This window comes from Mytilus edulis, chromosome 5 (assembly GCF_963676685.1).
Source record: "Mytilus edulis chromosome 5, xbMytEdul2.2, whole genome shotgun sequence".
NCBI classification, from domain to species: domain Eukaryota; kingdom Metazoa; phylum Mollusca; class Bivalvia; order Mytilida; family Mytilidae; genus Mytilus; species Mytilus edulis.
The window spans coordinates 47676533-47697137 of record NC_092348.1 but is presented as its reverse complement, the minus strand read 5'-3'; the positions used below and the strand labels follow the sequence as shown (position 1 = coordinate 47697137).

The 20605-nt window shown below is 32.9% G+C and overlaps 1 protein-coding gene across 1 annotated transcript in view; it reads left to right on the top strand.

The window, feature by feature from the left end:
• The first annotated feature begins 7156 nt into the window (after positions 1 to 7156).
• Positions 7157 to 20605, top strand: part of LOC139523817 (von Willebrand factor D and EGF domain-containing protein-like) — a 38602-nt gene continuing 25153 nt past the window's right edge. The window contains exons 1-5 of the mRNA XM_071318104.1: positions 7157 to 7230; positions 15622 to 15825; positions 17862 to 18026; positions 18695 to 18760; positions 20026 to 20294. Of these exons, the coding sequence (XP_071174205.1) occupies positions 7164 to 7230; positions 15622 to 15825; positions 17862 to 18026; positions 18695 to 18760; positions 20026 to 20294 (771 nt within the window). The 5' untranslated portion in view covers positions 7157 to 7163. The remainder of the gene's footprint in view (positions 7231 to 15621; positions 15826 to 17861; positions 18027 to 18694; positions 18761 to 20025; positions 20295 to 20605) is intronic.

The following is a 20605-nucleotide window of genomic DNA, read 5'->3' as shown; positions in this document are numbered from 1 at the left end:
GTGACGCTGGAATCAAAAAATGTTTAAAAGGCCAAATAAAGTACGAAGTTGACGAGCATTGAGGACCAAAAGTACTTTAAAGTTTTGCCAAATACAGCTAAGGTAATCTTTTCCTGATTTAGAAAAGCCTTAGTATTTCAAAAATTCAAAATTTTGTTAACAATTAATTTATAACTCCGAATATATCAATGATAACTCATGTCAACACAGAAGTGCTGACTACTGGTACCCTCGGGGAGATAAAACTCCACCAGCAGTGGCATGGGCAGGAGAGCCATACCCAACCTTTTTCGATCCTCGCAATTAAACCCATTGGTTTATTTTTAATCGAGGAAGTTCTTATCGCCTGGCTTAATAACTTGGAGGAAAGGCATTCATCACAATTTCAATCATCCAATCAATCAATCATCTTTAATACCTTCGCATGATCAAAACCAAAAAATGACCATGAATAATTTGTAATGTCTGTTATTTAAAATTTATTAGATAACCATCAACCCATTATCATTTGGAAATATGGCAAGACTTCTTTTTTTATATTTATTGAAGGTTACTAGATTATCGAGTAAATCAATAATTAGATGTTAACTTTTGAAATGAACCTTTTCCTAATGTTTCGAAAGAGGTGCTTAAGATACCAGAGGGACATTCAAACTCATAGATCGAAAACAAACTGGCAACTAAAAACGAAAAACGAAAAAAGACAAACAGACAAATTATAGTACACAAAACATAATATAGAAAAACTAACTACTAAGCAACATTATTTTTGTTTCTCCATACTTATTGTCAAATGTAAGAATGTATCTACCATGTCTATCTAATAGCGTGTGAATTGATAAAACCTTGAAAGAAGTTATGATTTTTCGTGTTTCTTTTGTTTCTCATTCAGGAAGTTTAACTTTAACATATACCTCCTGTTTGCAATTGGTCGATGAAATACAAAATAGTTGTATTCAGTGGAAATTTACACTGTAATTTCGAAATGTCTATAATTAGTAAAATGCAAACTCAGTACAATTAATTTACCATACCGGATCATACCTTCCTGTGTTATTGACGAAAGAGCAGTACAGTAATGAAAAAGCTTGTTATTGTTTTCCTGACTTTAACTGCTGGGTATCACCAGCCCAGTAGTCAACACTTCGGTGTTGACATGAATATCAATTATGTGGTCATTTTTATAAATTTCCTGTTTACAAAACTTTGAATTTTTCGAAAAAACTAAGGATTTTCTTATTCCAGGCATAGATTACCTTAGTAGTATTTGGCTCAACTTTTTGGAATTTTGGATCCTCAATGCTCTTCAACTTTGTACTAGTTTGGCTGTTTAAATATTTTGATATGAGCGTCACTGATGAGTCTTATGTAGACGAAACGCGCGTCTGGCGTACTAAATTATAATCCTGGTACCTTTGATAACTATTAACACCACTGGGTCGATGCCACTGCTGGTGGACGTTTCGTCCCCGAGGGTATCACCAGCCCAGTAGTCAACACTTCGGTGTTGACATGAATATCAATTATGTGGTCATTTTTATAAATTTCCTGTTTACAAAACTTTGAATTTTTCGAAAAAACTAAGGATTTTCTTATTCCAGGCATAGATTACCTTAGTAGTATTTGGCTCAACTTTTTGGAATTTTGGATCCTCAATGCTCTTCAACTTTGTACTAGTTTGGCTGTTTAAATATTTTGATATGAGCGTCACTGATGAGTCTTATGTAGACGAAACGCGCGTCTGGCGTACTAAATTATAATCCTGGTACCTTTGATAACTATTAACACCACTGGGTCGATGCCACTGCTGGTGGACGTTTCGTCCCCGAGGGTATCACCAGCCCAGTAGTCAACACTTCGGTGTTGACATGAATATCAATTATGTGGTCATTTTTATAAATTTCCTGTTTACAAAACTTTGAATTTTTCGAAAAAACTAAGGATTTTCTTATTCCAGGCATAGATTACCTTAGTAGTATTTGGCTCAACTTTTTGGAATTTTGGATCCTCAATGCTCTTCAACTTTGTACTAGTTTGGCTGTTTAAATATTTTGATATGAGCGTCACTGATGAGTCTTATGTAGACGAAACGCGCGTCTGGCGTACTAAATTATAATCCTGGTACCTTTGATAACTATTAACACCACTGGGTCGATGCCACTGCTGGTGGACGTTTCGTCCCCGAGGGTATCACCAGCCCAGTAGTCAACACTTCGGTGTTGACATGAATATCAATTATGTGGTCATTTTTATAAATTTCCTGTTTACAAAACTTTGAATTTTTCGAAAAAACTAAGGATTTTCTTATTCCAGGCATAGATTACCTTAGTAGTATTTGGCTCAACTTTTTGGAATTTTGGATCCTCAATGCTCTTCAACTTTGTACTAGTTTGGCTGTTTAAATATTTTGATATGAGCGTCACTGATGAGTCTTATGTAGACGAAACGCGCGTCTGGCGTACTAAATTATAATCCTGGTACCTTTGATAACTATTAACACCACTGGGTCGATGCCACTGCTGGTGGACGTTTCGTCCCCGAGGGTATCACCAGCCCAGTAGTCAACACTTCGGTGTTGACATGAATATCAATTATGTGGTCATTTTTATAAATTTCCTGTTTACAAAACTTTGAATTTTTCGAAAAAACTAAGGATTTTCTTATTCCAGGCATAGATTACCTTAGTAGTATTTGGCTCAACTTTTTGGAATTTTGGATCCTCAATGCTCTTCAACTTTGTACTAGTTTGGCTGTTTAAATATTTTGATATGAGCGTCACTGATGAGTCTTATGTAGACGAAACGCGCGTCTGGCGTACTAAATTATAATCCTGGTACCTTTGATAACTATTAACACCACTGGGTCGATGCCACTGCTGGTGGACGTTTCGTCCCCGAGGGTATCACCAGCCCAGTAGTCAACACTTCGGTGTTGACATGAATATCAATTATGTGGTCATTTTTATAAATTTCCTGTTTACAAAACTTTGAATTTTTCGAAAAAACTAAGGATTTTCTTATTCCAGGCATAGATTACCTTAGTAGTATTTGGCTCAACTTTTTGGAATTTTGGATCCTCAATGCTCTTCAACTTTGTACTAGTTTGGCTGTTTAAATATTTTGATATGAGCGTCACTGATGAGTCTTATGTAGACGAAACGCGCGTCTGGCGTACTAAATTATAATCCTGGTACCTTTGATAACTATTTGTATTATATGTAGAATTGACGACAGGTAAGTAAATATATATTGAAGTCCCAGTCTTCTTAAAAATTTTCATAGACTGTTCATGAAAAAACTCTGCGATAGAATCTTGATATAAAATTAAGGAAAATAAGTTTTAGGATATGTTTAAAGGGGAAAAAATGTGTCACCAACCTTGTTTTAGTGCCACAAGTAAAACACAGTTTAACATATCGATATCATTCCTTTATAAATATTTTACTATAAAATCAAAGATTGCTAAAATGACAATTTGAACAGAAGTATTTATTATTCGATCAATCAATCTGATTTAAGCAAAGAACTATACCTATTGTGCACTATTGAATCTAAGCTGGTGGTAAACTATTAATCTACCTTCAAAGTGTTGAATATAAATTTATTTTCTTAATTAAATGACATATGACAAAAAAGTTTAAAAACCTTTATTGTCTTTTAAACAAGTATGCCGCTTAAAATGAAGTGCAATTCATAACAGCTCCAAAGTTGTGAAACAAATTGGATTTTAATTTTATTCAAATGTTAATATTTTTATGTTTATATTTAGAAAAGTTTTTTCTATCGATATGTTTGACACCCAAATATTAACTTTTAGGAACCGATTTAATTCTATTAGTTTCTATATCCGGTCGTGCAATATTATTGATGTAATAAGACGGGATCAACATTTGTATGAGCCCAGAGCACACTTATGTTGAGCTGATCCCTATTGACTGAGTTAGGAACACATCATATGACCCAAGACCTCTATCATTAGAACCAGGTGACCCATAAAAAAAAGCCCGTCGACTTACCAGTAGTGCCACAGGCCATTATTTAGAGTATGGAACCCAACGATGAAATAAGGACGACACTGGATCCAATATTATTGCTTGTGTACATGTCATGAAAATCAAGTTTTGTTAAGATATCATTATAAAATGAACTTTAGGGGCTTGAATTATATCGATATGACCATTGTTTTGTCACTTTACACCAAGCAAAAGTGAGCAGTAAGAGTATTGGCATACAGAAACTCACAAGAATTGATTTCAGGCAAGTTTAACTTGAATTTCATATAATTTTTACCTGAGGTTCATATTAATAAAATTTCATTTTGTACAATGAACTTTAGAATATAGACACTTTCGCCCAGCTCGTGCCATGAACACGAGCGCCAAATGATTCATAACGCGACGTTCAATCTATTTTGATTTTTTCAAAAAATATTCTTTTTCATTTTCTGCTTAACCAATAGCTTAAAACTTTCCAGTTCATCGGCTAGGGATAATGAATAGCTTTATAAACTATTAAACACCGTTCTTGTGTTGTACTGTTATACCACTGTCCCAGGTTAGGGGGAGGGTTGGGATCCCGCTAACATGTTTAAACCCACCACATTATTTATGTATGTGCCTGTCCCAAGTCAGGAGCCTGTAATTCAGTGGTTGTTGTTTGTTTATGTGTTACATATTTATTATTCGTTCATTTTTTTGAAATAAAAAGGGCCGTTAGTTTTCTCGTTTGAATTGTTTTACATTGTCTTATCGGGGCTTTTTATAGCTGACTATGCGGTATGGGCTTTGCTCATTGTTGAAGGCCGTACGGTGACCTATAGTTGTTAATGTCTGTCATTTTGGTCTTTTGTGAATAGTTGTCTCATTGACAATCATACCACATCTTCTTTTTTATATATTAAACACCAGGTGTTGACTGAAACTTTCCCTTCCCGCCAGTAACGCCCTTGTTTAAGTTGGGCAACGGTTTGGCTTGTAAATATTTGCGGCAGCATCAGGACAGAATGTGATGTTTAAACAAATGTCGAATGTAGAAAGAATTATCTCTAGTCAATGTACTCTAACAAAAAACTCACTCTGATGGATTTGTAGCTGGTCTGTTACAAGGCAAGTGTTAGTCTTCTTATTTTCAACAAACAAAAGTTTAAATCAGAGTTTAACTATGGTTTTACTTGAGTTTGGGCGAAGTTCGAGATGTAAAGGGAGATGAGGTGCCTGCCGAAAAATAGAAAAAAAAGATAATAAAATAAAACGATCTTTTTTGACAAAATAATGATTTCACTCATCCCCATGCACGGTCTTTTATCATCAGTTTCTGCACTATTTACATTTTAACAGTGTTTTTTTTCGTTCAAGATGGTGAAATTTATTATCAAAAATTGCAAATGTTATGGCTAGTATTAGTTCTATTCGTAAATGATCATACATCTCGTCATTTAAGTGTTAATTTTATAATTTGAAACTTTCTTGTGTATATGAAACAAGCAGACGTAACGAAACGTAAAAACCATTGTTGTATGAGCATGGCTTGAAATCTTATTCAATTTCACAGTAAATTAAGTTGCAAATTTGATCTAAATTAGAATGCTAATACGCCATGTTCAATTCATAGACATTGCATAAAATTAGACTGTGTTATGGTTTTTGGACCAGGAAGAAGGTATCAAATAACATAATTGGCAGTTACGGTGTCATATTTAAAATGTTTCATTTGAATAAAACCTTTGACAGAAAAAAAAATTTAATCTTTGTTTAGACATTGCGTGCTTCATGTTCTCACATTTGGCAATACATGATCGAATTGTTAGTTGTTATACACTTAAACGTCTTGTTAATTTTAATTTTTTGATCAATTAAGAAACCTTGTCACACAGAAATTCTACTTAAAATTGATAATACTATCACTTAGCGATACGATTGTACAATTTGAAATTGATTCATTTTATCGGAAGATCAAATGAGTCTTAAAAATATTAATTTATTGACACATTATTGTATACGGTAGGGCTCTAATTGTGCTTCAGCTTAACAAAAGAAAAATAAAATAAGACGGAAGTTTTGTCCTTAGTAATATAAACATGTAAGAGACCACAAAAATAAAAAATAAAAAGTTCAGTCCCAGGTCTAATCTCATTCAGAATAAATTCATAATTTACATAAAACATAAAAAGTAAAAAGTAAAAAAAAAGTCGATGATCCCTAGAAAAAAAGAACTTTAATTAAAAAAAAGCAAGAATATGGTTTGAAAGGGGAAAAGAAGCGAGTTTTTAATTCTTGCATGTTCCTAAAACTAAACTTGACCTATAAATACCATGATTAAGATACAATAAAACATATTGCACTGACCTGAATCAATAATTCAAAGTGGACCCAGTCCCAACCTATTTGTTTCGTGGAACTTAACCCCGTGTTCTTGTTTAAATCCAGGAAGTTTGGTTATCGGCCTGCCGCGTTACTTCGAGGAGAGCTATTTATCATACTGTGAGGAGATAATGTGGTGCGTTAAATATTTAACAATTAATATTTCAATTTATTTTCCAATCAGGCAAATGAACCAATCTAATCAATGCAATTTATAAACGAATGTTAAATTTGTGAAATATGACATTATGCACAATTTCATTCATTCGACCGATCAGTCAATCAATCAATTAAAATATTTTCACATTATCGCAACTAACCAATTGAAATGACTACACTAACTTTTATATTTATTGAAATTGTCGAGTAAATCAATAATTAGATTCATGCGTCTGACTGATACCTTATTTAAATGTCTCCACATAAATTTGTCAAATTCTAGTGTTAATCTAACATGTCTATCCTATATCATGTGAAGTGATAGCATCTTTAAAAAGTACTGTTTTATTTCGTGTTTCTTTTGTATCTCGTTCAGGAATCTTAACCTAACCATATACCTCTTTTTACCGATCGGAAATTCAGAATAAGTTTTGACGAAATCAATACATTGACATGCAATCAATTGTCTGTTTTTAGGATTTTTTTATTGGTCGATACAAAAATCAATTGAAAATGTTTTCAGTGGAAATTTACAACGTTATTCCGAAATGTCTATTACTAGTATAAGAAAAATTAAAACTAAGTACAAATGATATTACATGCATTCTAGTGTTTGAAATATTATTGACCACTGAGCAGTACAGTTATGAAAAAGCTTGTTAGTGTTTTCCTAACTTTAATTGCTTGTGTGGTATATGTAGAATTGACGACAGGTTAGTCAATATGTAAGTCCAAATCTTCATGAATTTTTTTAATTGTTTCCATTTCTTCGCAAATTCTTGTCTTTGATTACACTTTTTATAGTGTAATTTTTACACTTGTTTTACTCTAATAGTTGATGTCTTCCCTTCGGTTTTAGTTTATAACCCGGATTTATTTTCACGTCATCGATTTATGTCTTTCGAAAAGCGATATGCTACTGTTGCCTTTATTTATAGTTTTATAGATTTTTAACGAAATACTAATATCTAACGTAACGTATGTGTTGATGATTGGTAAATATTTACTCAGATAGAATTTTCATTTACTTTGCAAGAATGTGGATTTGACAATGCTTTTTTCAAAAATGTAACAAAAAGTATTGTTTAACGTTCACAAGACAAGTTTCAAGTCACAAAACACTGATCTCTGCTTGAAGTTGGCAATTTGATTTGAACAAACACAAATATTTGGTTGTTGATCAATCAAACTGAATAATGTAATAAATCACTTGTTTTCTTAATTTCAATATACCTCTTAACCATTTAAAATTGCCAATCGGTCCTAAAAGTACAAAAATTAAGCAAAGTACTAAACCTTTTGTGAACTACTGTTCTACAATTCAAGATGGCGGTATTCAGTAAATCTGCTTTGAAATACAATTTGGAGTTTAGTATGGCGTTCATTATCACTGAACTAGTATATATTTGTTTAGGGGCCAGCTGAAGGACGCCTCCGTGTGCGGGAATTTCTCGTTGCATTGAAGACCTGTTGGTGACTTTCTGCTGTTGTCTGCTCTATGATCGGGTTGTTGTCTCTTTGGCACATGCCCAATTTCGATTCTCAATTTTATTTTTTACAGAGTTTGTCTTTAGTGCCGTGTGAGGACAATAGAGTGCCTCCCCGTGCTTCAGGTTTATGCTCTTATAATATACTAGATTATGGAGTGTGTGTCCGAGCGAGAACTTCTCTAGTTCATTACTTTAGGAATATTTATCAAAAAGTAGTACTTAAATATCTTTTTCGGGTAATTAAAACGGATAACGTTTGACATCTTTAGCCGAACAGATTGATCATTTTTACATAACTTAATTCATTGTATGCTGGTTCATATTCTGGGCGCCAGTCTTTGCTCCTTTTTAATATAATTCACAAAAAAAAAAAAAATATGAAGCTAAGAAATGGAAAATATTAAATACTAAACTCGTTCAAAGGGTATCCAACCAAGGTGAAACTGGACGACATATATTTAAACGCACTCAAGAACATCTGTATCGTTTTAAAAGACCCAATAAATTTAGAAGTATCATTTATCAACACCTTAAAAAGCACAATCATCCTATTAAATATTTCGCAGTTCAACCTTTGGAAGTAGTAAATAAGCAGCTTGGTGAATCTCATTCAAAGTTTGTACAATCACGGAAATAAATTAAATTAAATTGGATTAAAAAATTACAGACAGTCTACACTCTCGGTCTTTATGATAATATCATGGGAATTGGCAATATATCAAGAACCGATTCTGTTAACATTTTGGATATTGTCTCTAAAACTGTTCGAAAAAACCGTTCTCATGGCCGTAGAAAAAATCGCAATCAAGGAAAAGTTCGGACCAATCATACCAATATTTCGGACCTAATTTCTATTTCAAAAAACAACGGCAGACATTATCTGTTATCAAAACTCTGTTCATTACCGATTAATAAGTTAAATAAAATTTTAGAGGATTGCAACACAATTTCATATAGCAGTCCTAAGTATGAAATCGTTCAAATTATAATGGCATATTTTTATTCTAACATTGTCTAAACTGTTTCCTAAAATTGATCGTCCTGAAGATCATAAAGAACATTTTATTAAAATAAAGTATGTCAATAAAGGTTTTGAATTTGTAAATATTGCTGGTATTTTTAACGACCATTCTGTTCCTGGATATGTTGATAATACTGAGCTCCCTCTTATTTGTTATATTTACAAGAAATCTACCCGGAAATTTGTGTTTAATTATAGCCAATTGTGTAAAGATGTTAATATCAGTGAAAATACACCTACTTCATTGTAATTGCAGTAATTCCGAATACATCTATGAACCCATTTCCCATGTTATAACAGGAGATCATAACATCGTTCAAGACCGAGAGTTAAAATCATTCCTCAGTAAAGGACCTAAATATCGTCCCCTGTCAATTATTAATTGGAATGAGTGTCGTAATATCATCCACGACTCACTCCGTACTTACTGTTTGAAATGGATAAAACGGGAAAAAGCTGACAAAACATTTTTTGACTCTTTTTTTAATTCAGTAATGAACATAGTTGATATACGTATTCAACATTTTAAAGAACATTTTACTCTTAACAATAACCACAATAAACCTTTTTCTCGTATCAAACATCAACTAAAAGAACTAGCCAAGGAATTTGTTTTTGTCCCGGCCGATAAAGCTGCTAATAATATTATTATTGTTTGACGTAAATTTTACATTGAGGTTCTACAAAAAGAAATCACCAATTCACCAACATTTCAACTGACTCCATTTTCAGAAAACGACATCTGTAACAAAGATAAACTTTAAGCTACCGCTTTACAAGCAGAACCAAACACAATGAAAGTCCCAACTATGTATTGGCATCCGAAGCAACACAAAACACCTTACAAATATAGATTTATTTCGTCGTCAAGCCATTGTTCCACTACTAAATTATCTATTCTTCTTACCAGTACACTTGGTACAATCAAAAACCTGATAATAAATTATTCAAACAAGGCCTTCGAAAATAGTGTTAATAATTACTTTTGGAGTGTCAAAAACTCGTTGCAAGTACTTGATAAATAAAATTGCATGCTTATATTGGTGATTTTGTATCTGTTCAAAGTTTTGATTTTTCTACCCTATATACCACATTGCCTCACATTCTCATTAAGAAAAAAATCACACCTCTAATTAAATGGGCATTCAAAAAGTCAGAACGTGAATATATATGTTCAAACTCTTTTAGGTCATTTTTTAGTAGCAATAAACAAAAAAACTATGTCAATTGGTCATGCTTTGATACTATATCTGCCCTTGAATTTTTACTAGATAACATTTTTGTTCGTTTTGGAGATTCCGTATATCGTCAGGGTATCGGAATTCCAATTGGGACTAACTGTGCACCACTTATTGCGGACCTGTTTTTGTATTGCTATGAGTTAAAAATTTATGACAAAAATCAGCAAAGGCCCATGAAAACAACATTTGATACACAAATTTAATAATGCTTTTAGATATTTGGATGATATTTTGGCTCCCAATAATGACGACTTCAGTATGTATACTAAAGCAATTTATCCTGTTGAACTTAGTTTAAATTAAGCTAATACTAACAATGACCACTACCCTTTCCTCGATCTTAATATCTATATCATTAACGGAAAGCTTAATACTAAAATTTATGATAAAAGAGATGATTTTTCATTTCCTATCGTTAATTATCCATTTGTAGATGGTGATGTTCCCTTGTCACCATCTTACGGTGTTTATATATCTCAACTTGTACGATTCGCTCGTGTATGTAACAATGTTTTAGATTTTAACGAGAGAAATTTATGTATTACTGAAAAATTATTACACCAGGGTTGTCGATGTCACAAACTAGTCAAAACATTTACTAAATTTTATCATCGGTATAAGGACATGTTTCGTAAATATATCTCAACATGCAGACTTCTTATACGTTCAGGTATTTCACATCTAATATTTTATGGAAATATTCTTTATAAAGCACAAAAATGTCAGTATTGGCCTCAGAAGCTAACAAAACCTTTAAATAGACTTATTAAGAAGGGATTTAGTTACGATACTGCTGTCAAGTCATTAAAGATTTAAAGATTGAATATTTTGGCGTTAATATTGATTCACTTATAGGGTCTTTGCATCGGAACTAAACACATTTAATAGTTGTTGGCATGACACGGGCTATGTTCTTCACATATATGTTATGATGGTATGATACTGAACCCCTCACGGGGAGGATTGTGCCTGATATTCATATGATGAAGACATAATTTTTCAATCAGTTTAATTGAAGTCTGGAGCTGGCATGTCAGTTAGTGATAGTAGTCTGTTGTTATTTATGTATTATTGTCATTTTGTTTATTTTCTTTGGTTACACATCTTCTGACATCAGACTCGGACTTCTCTTGAACTGAATTTTAATGTGCGTATTGTTATGCGATTACTTTTCTGCATTGGCTGGAGGTATAAGGAGAGGGTTGAGATCTCACTAACATGTCTAACGCCGCCGCATTTTCGCGCCTGTCCCAAGTCAGGAGCCTCTGGCCTTTGTTAGTCTTGTATTATTTTAATTTTAAGTTTCTTGTTTACAATTTGGAGTTTAGTATGGCGTTCATTATCAATGAACTAGTATATATTTGTTTAGGGGCCAGCTGAAGGACGCCTCAAGGTGCCGGAATTTCTCGTTGCATTGAAGACCTGTTGGTGATCTTCTGCTGTTGTCTGCTCTATGGTCGGGTTGTTGTCTCTTTGGCACATTCCCCATTTCCATTCTCAATTTTATTGTTTAAGTTTTCAATGAATGATGACCAAAATAGTATTGGCTTAAATGATTGACACTTGAATTTTGTTCAACTGGTTTGCTTACCAAATGAAAACATTTGAGGGATAATATAGTTCGATTAGTTGCTATATCCGGTCGTTTGGTATCGTTGGTGTACTAAGACAAGCTTAACATTAGCCCGGAGCACACGTCTTTAAAGCCATGATTTCTACTGTCTGAGCTAGGAGCCCCATCATAGCACCCTAGAGCCCTATTTGTGGAGCAAGGTGCCCATCAAAAGAGCCCGTTGACCTTACTGTAGAGCTTGAAGCCATGATTTGAAGTATGGAGCCAAAAGATAATATAAGGACGGTACACAGAGTTCATCTTATCCACAAGAATCTCCAAAGTGCATTTCATGAAAACCTGACATCCATATGTGCAAAAAACTAGTTTTCCGACATGTATTCATTAAATATTTTTCGGGGGGCTTGATTTATATCGAGATGATCATGGTTTAGTCTTTTATGCTAAATTTTACCCTAAACGAAAACTATTGGGTAGAGAAACAGGCTATACATGCCCTCAATTTAAGAATTCGAATTTTCAGTAAACTGTGTATACTACAAGGATCACCAGTCCTTCATCTTTTATGTGATACCTTATTTTCATATATATATGCTACATAGTGTGAAATCTACCTTTATGAGTAGAAACTATATTGTTTTGAATATTTACTTCTTCTTTTTTGACCGTGCACGATAAGGTGGTAATACATCTTACAAAGTCTATAAAAATCATTTTTGCGAGGGATTCCGTTCAAGCTATGCATGTACTGATTTTATGTCATGGATTGATACCCCATATGTCATGTTGTTTGGGTTTTTTTTGCTATTAACAGGACCCATCTCTGGCCTAATCAATTCAGGTTTGAGTTCGTTTGAATTGTTTATGTTCGAATAACACAGTTTGGGTATATGTATCTAAGCGCTCTACATCTAGGCAGGTATTTGTTGTTTCAAAGCTGAAAACACTACAAGTACTAGTAATGGAAAGATTGTCTACTCTATAACTGCTTATTCAATTCAAACTAAGCTGGTCGTCAACGGCCTAAATCTTGATTAAAGATTGTGTTTTATTATTCCGATCACAGAACAAACATGCCATCATGGATAAAAATAAAACATATGGTAAAATGAAGTCGTAGTCTGATAACTTGAAAACTATAATAAATTAAAAAAAAGTTTCACAAACATGACATCGTGACAGCAATTGTGCTGAGGTTGTCAGTTTATTTTCGACTTGATATCTGCCTTTGGTGTCATGCGCTACTCTTGTGAACATGATACTTCTTACTTCAGGTGATATTGCCCTTAAGTGACGAGTTTTAACAAAATTTCATGTTTTTGCCTATTAACTCAAAACACTTTATCGCACCGCGGGTAAACTATCACGTTGTGATTGGTTTAAAAGACGTTAAGTGGTGACCACCTATGAGACTGTAGGGTGTTGGTAAATTTCATAGGGGGATCATGACTCGTAAATGGTGACGTCATCTATTGAATTTGCTGTGTTTTATTGTTTATTTTTGAACAAAACGCAGCAGAAAAAGTACAGCATGCGATAACTTCGATAAATGGTTAACTACTGACACCTCAGGATCCACAGAGGATGAATAAATTCCATAGGGGATTCGCCCTCTGCCCTCAACCCCTATTGATTTTACTAACCCTCTATGGATCCGTAGGGGGTCAGTAGCGAACCACATAACTTATAATAGTAGATAGAAAAAAACCGTTGAAGATATCAATAATCAGCATTATCATTTTTTTTTTTAAATATGCATACATGGAGCAACTTACCGCGTACATCCTGCAAATGGTGATACGAGCATGAAACTTTGTACAAACATGCTTTAAGGTTTATGTAATCATACTATGAACAAAATGTTGTTTGTGCCAGCTCGACATAACGGTCCTACTGAAATCGTTAGATAAAGGATATACAATGTTGGGCAATATAAAAAAAGAAGATGTGGTATGATTGCCAATGAGACAACTATCCACAAAAGACCAAAATAACACAGACATTTAAAACAACTATAGGACACCGTACGGCCTTCAACACTGAGCAAAGCCCATACCGCATAGTGAGCTATAAAAGGCCCCGATAAGACAATGTAAATCAATTCAAATGAGAAAACTAACGGCCTTATTTATGTTAAAAAATGAACGAAAAACAAATGTAACACATAAACAAACGACAACCACTGAATTATAGGCTCCTGACTTGGGACAGGCACAAACATAAATAATGTGGCGGGGTTAAACATGTTAGCGGGATCCCAACCCTTCCCCTAACCTGGGACAGTGGTATAACAGTACAACATAAGAACGAACTATAAAAATCACTTGAAAAAGGCTGAACTCATCAGATGGACAAAAATACAGTGGACGTGGCCCGGTACTTATACATCCCGACACAAAAAGACACAATGAACAGATCTGAGAGTAGTCGCAGTTATCTGACAGCTAATTCAAAGCCACTTGCAACTAATAAAAAAAAATCATGCAACTAAGACTAAACTATCAATCCGTACACATCCAACATCCAATGGATTTAGTGTAAAGACGTCATAAACAGCCAGAGAAAAACATGACCTTGTGCAATGCCAAGTTACAGGTATCGACAGATTTTAGTTCCATGAATATGTATATTTAGTTAGCTTTTAATTTACTGATAACAAAATCAATATTTATACCAATAAAAACAATATTCAATGATCTTATTACAGTGTTGAATAGGTAACCTTTTAGAATCTCCCTTTTCATTAATTAAATTTAATATCTATTCAACTGGATATTCAGCGACTTAATTAAGAAAAGGTTATTAAAAACACAATGAAAAGAAACAGTCTACGTACCATAACTTATGCATAATGCAGTTTAACAATTCAAAACCTGAGAGAGCCCAGACACACCATATGTCACCGATGCCATCAGGAAGTTCGAGTGAATGTAAGTTCCCTTAACCTTTTAATGTGTACTCCTCGTTCGAAAGACCAATAGCCAGATCCCGTTAAAAATTTGCATAAACGTTTCATTTTTTATCAAGAGTCGACTTTATCCGCTTGATTAAAGACAATGACAATGAAACTGAACCAACGATTAGTGGATTGTGCAACAGTTTTGTAGGATAAACAGCTGTTGACCTAAGTAGTATTCATGCACAATGTATTTTGTGCAGAGAGACTATTTTTTTTAAAATTGTACTATACCCCTAACCTCTACCGTTCCCATATAGTTATTACTTTTCTTTTCATGCTCACAAACTTTTATATCTATCATTTCGAATGTCGAGTAATATTTTTGATCAATATCAAACAAACCACATTTGAAGGATTTTTATAAAAAGTTTTTCTAATGGGTTTCTGTAACACACAAAGCTGTCTAACCCCAGTCCTATGTCATAAGCCTGTTATTCGGTGATTGTAAATTCAAAAAGGCCGAACGGTTCCTTGTAGTTAATTACATTTTCGTAGTACGACTTTCGAAAGGACATACATCAAAATCTCGCTTTTCCGATTATTCTGACATAATTTCACAATAAAGTGTCGTTACAAACGCGCACCATTTATATTTACATAAATGATTAAAACGTAATTATTGTTATTGGCTTAACATCACAATAACTGTTGGAATTTCATCACCAATTTAAATATCTATACCGGAAATAGACTTTAAAATTATACGGTTATTTAGTTTCCAACCATAAAAATATCAAAAACCATAAATTAATGACTCATTGTAAATGTACATTTGTATGCAGACTTTTTCATATTATTAAACTTATGTTTAAATATATAGGTCCTTGCACAAATTATGACAAAATAGAGAATCAAGAGAAACGATCTGCAAGTTATAGTTTGAACTTCGATACAGACACAGTTATAAGTGATGATGTTCTGTTTGAGACTTGGTATAGGATTATCAGCAGATCAGGTACAGATATTCCGAATGAACCACCAGATACATTTAGATGTGGAACATGGTACCCTATATGGCTGAACGGTAATATTATTAATAAAATTGAGAAAGGAAATGGGGAATGTGTCAAAGCGACAACAACCCGACCATAGAGCAGACAACAGCCGAAGGTCACCAATGGGTCTTCAATGTAGTTAGAAACTCCCGCAAGCGGAGTCGTCCTTCAGCTAGCCCCTTAAAATGTGTATACAAGTTCAGTGATAATGGACGTAATTCTAAACTCTAAATAATACGAAACTAAAATTAAAAATCAGACAAGACTTGAGACAGGCGAAAAATTGCGGCGGAGTTAAACATTTTTATTAGATCTCAACCCTCCCTTATACCTCTAGCCAATGTAGAAAAAGTAAATGCATAACAATACGCACATTAAAATTCAGTTCATGAGACGTCCGAGTCCGATGTCAGAAGATGTAAAAAAAGAAAATAAACAAAATGACAATAATACATAAATAACAACAGACTTCTAGCAGTTAACTGACATGCCAGCTCCAGACCTGAATTAAACTGATTAAAATATTATGTCTTCATCATTTGAAAATCAGGCACAATCACAATGCATAGTTTAATTATATTTTAATTCTGCTTATTTTAAAAGTGTTGAAAAAATCTAAGCCACCAATTAAATTCTGTGAATAAAGACATTGAAATTTCCGAAAGAACTCCTTTTATTTCGAATTAGTAAATAATCATAGAATGAAAAGTTCGTTAGCAGTACTATTGTAAGCAAGGTAAAAATATAAATTCGAGCAGCATATTTTCAACATTTATATGCCTTGAACTCCAGAACTTATATTAGAAATGCTGTACTAGCCTTCCCTTCATAAACGTAGTCTTAGATGCATGATTTTTTTGTGTCTTAGTTGGTATTGACTTTGAACTAGCTGTCAAAAACTGTGAATACACTCAGATCTGTTCTTAGTATCTTTTTTGTTGTTGGTATGTACAAGTACGCGGCCCTGTTAACTTTATGTCTTTGATAGATGTATTTCTTTATGTATACATCTGATGAGTTACGCCTTTTCAATTGCTTTTTAAAGTTTTTTCTTAAAGAGGGACGAAAGATACCATAGCTGAAAATGAAAAAGACAAACAGCAAACAGACAAACAATAGTACACATTACACAACATATAAAACTAAAGAATAAACAACAGTTGTACTGTTACACCACTGTCCAAGATTTGGGAGAAAGTTGTCGTTTGTTGCTATGTTACATATTTGATTTTCGCTCATTAATAATAAAACCAAGTTACAAACTCAAAACGAGAGAAACGCATCATCTACAAGAGGAACACAACGATTCAAAGTTTAAATAGAAGCTGTAAGCTTTTGCATATTGTACTCCATACGCGGGAGAAATTAGTATATTACTGTCAAGGTGAGGAAAATTATAACTTCAAAATTGAATTCTCGGATAACCGTAAAAAATGTCTGTCGTAAAGTTGTACATGTTAAAACATATATAAATAAAAACTTAAATATAATGTGGCGGCATATAAAGTAACATTAATAAAACTAACGACAGACCAAATAAAGCTGATCAAATATGTACGCCATCTACTTGCCACCATACAACATATACTATTTTACAACCTTACATAAAACTGACAAGGAAATGCATTACTCGACTATCGAACTATAATTTATAGCCTGGTTGGCTTTACATAGACAAATCGAGAGTCTGAAATGGATGATCCCCATCCCCTGCCTTTCGCATTTCAAAATGGTAACATATCGTAGATACAGAATTTATTGCGTGCATTTATTTTAAATAATGCAATTTGTCAATTTAAACTAAAATGCGATAATGATTTTCGGGATATTGAGAAAAATAACCTGTTTAATTTGTATAAAAAATTCTAGTTTAAATTATTGCGATTATGACCATGTCGCATTTTCGCAATAATAAAAACATCAAAATAATCACTATCTTAAAAATGGACCAAATCCTTTCCAACGTTTACTTCTCTGATAAGTTTGTCTGAGTTGAAGTTAAACAGTTTAAGAAAACGTAACAGCATCCTTCTACAATTGTTACTTTTTCATAACAATATTACAGGTTCTTTACCTTCAGTCGATGATGGGGTGGTGACGAGAAGAGTTTGTACACGCACCTTTAATGATTTTTGTGAGGATTCCTGGAATATCGATATAAAAAACTGTACAGACTACAATGTGTATAATCTGAAAACAAGTGAACGAGCAAAGTCTGCATATTGCTTTGGTGAGTTTGACCAACTGTATTGAGAAAGATACAAACATTTCAAAATCTTAACAGCGATTTACCAAAGCGTTTAAATTTATTTTTTATGTTGTTTTTAATGATATGCTGAAAGGTGCACAGAGAGGGAATGAAGAGGTGTATTGTTGTCATACCACACTTCCTTATTTTTTTTTACGAATTAACACATTTGAAGATGACCGACGAAGTTGTCCCTTGTTAGTTTCACGTCCTGTACGAAATTCCAATTATAAAAGATTTATAATAAGAAAACAGATAAAACTATGTACTTACTTAAAAATTTGAGAAAAACTGCAAGAACGATTGAAAAACGTGGTTATATATTTTGTGGCCTCATTATTTGAATAAGCAATTCTGTTCAGAGACGTTTAATTTATTATCATTAAGTTTTTTTTCTAAATAAGACAATTTTAATTTATCATAGATTTGTTTGGGATAAACTCTCAAATAAACTTATCATTCGAGGATTAACATTCTGTATTCGTGCCAGACTTGCGTTTCGTCTACAAAAGACTCTCGAATAAAAAAATATATAAAGGCCAAATAAATTATGAAATTGAAGAGCATTGATGAGCAAAGTATATCTAGCCATGCACATTTATGATTTTTTGCCGATGATATTCTTACCCTTGTTCATATTTTATGTTAAGGCACAGGAGGCGTACAGTGTCCAGATGGTTGGTCGTCAATCAATGGATATCATCCAGACTGTTCTAGTAAGTATATATGGTATTTTTTTTGTTACAGATCTTTGTTTTTTTTATGTGAATTACCTTGACGTTCTCTGATAGTGTTCAATGGCGAATATTGTATACTATGTCAATTTTTTCTAATAGACTTATTACACACATATTTGTTTTCAATGTTGATATATCAAAATTATAAATCTGAGAAGTTATACAATAGAAATCATTTATGTGTATAGCGTTTACCTTTCCTTCAGAAATTTTTACAGTACAAAGTTCGAAAGTGAGAAAATAACGGGTCATTATTTATTTCGATAAAACGATGACAAAAAGCGGAACTCAAATTTGAAGATGAGAATTTTCTTTTCACATATCTGCGAAGATATAATACAAATTTAAGCAGAGCATGATTATACTTTAAGTATTATTGCTTTTTGTATCATTTGGGAGAAAAAAAAGGTTTCAAAAATCAATGATAGAAAAAGAAAAAAAAATCGCGTTTTGGCCTTATCAGTTCAAGAAGAAAATCAATTTTAAACATATGCCCATCTAAGCAATTACAAATTGTAAATTGTAATCTGGAAAGCACTCTGTTCAAAAGTTCACGGATTCATCACACATTCGTCATGTATATATCAATATTTAAATCAAGGAATAAGGGATTTACATTATCATAATCAAATGAATAAACCAAAATAGATTTTTGTAGGCTTATGCTTTATACGTTTTGCTATTACCAATCTTATTGCTACTAATAATATTTGTTTATTATTAACATTACATTATTAACCTAAACTTTGGTTTATCATTTTTAGAATTACTTAACTCATTGGAAATAAATTTTTTAAAACTAGAATAACGATACTTTGAAATCTATTATAAGCAAAGGTTTATACTTCAAAATCTGTTATACACTTGTTTCGTCCTATTTGTATATGTTTTTATTTTATTTTTTAGTAATTTTAACGCGTAATAAGTGTTGATTAAACTGTCTAAACTTGAGATCAAAAGAATACTGTGGATTCATTTATTTTCGTGGGTACCAATTTTTGTAATTTGAGGAAAACTTGCATATTCGTGGGTATTTAATTTCGTGGTTTTTACAAAGTATGCATATATTCCTTTAGAAAATTTGCAATTCGTTGAATATTTAAATTCGTGGTTTCCCGGTACCCACGAAATCCACGAAAATTGGTATCCAACGAATAATAATGAATCCACAGTACATGGCAAATAAAAGTTTTTTATGAAAATTGGTTCATCAGTTCATTAATGTATTTGTCATGATGCTATAGACACAGGGTTTCCAACTGAGGCAATAATACCAAGAGTTGAATCAACATTAGACTCCGGCGATCCTGTTAATCCTAGCGAATCTAGAATTCCAAGTCTTGTTGTTGTCTTCCAATGCAAATTTGATGAAGTTTTAAACTACGTGTACGACGTGTTTTGGTATATAAATGAACATTATGTCACGGAACACAACAACATATTGTATAGTAATATAAGAAAAACAGACCTTCGCCCCGAAGACTGGGTTGGAAAACATTACATGAATATGATAGTAAGCTAATATTCTTTAAATTAAGGTGCACTTGTGTCAAATATTACTATTAACAAAAAATATTTCAAAAGTATGTTTCAAAATATAAAGAAGAACGGATTGTCTATATCATTCTATATTATTTGACAAACAAACGACATTGTTTTTTTTTAACTAAGACACTTCTCGATCGTGTAAACATTACGATAATTAAAAGCAATATATGTTTGAAAAGTAATCGACACATATTATCGTGTTGAAATATTTATATAACATATTTGAAACTTGATTTGTTGCATATCTTGTAGTCACATTTCTGCCCTTTTTTTCTT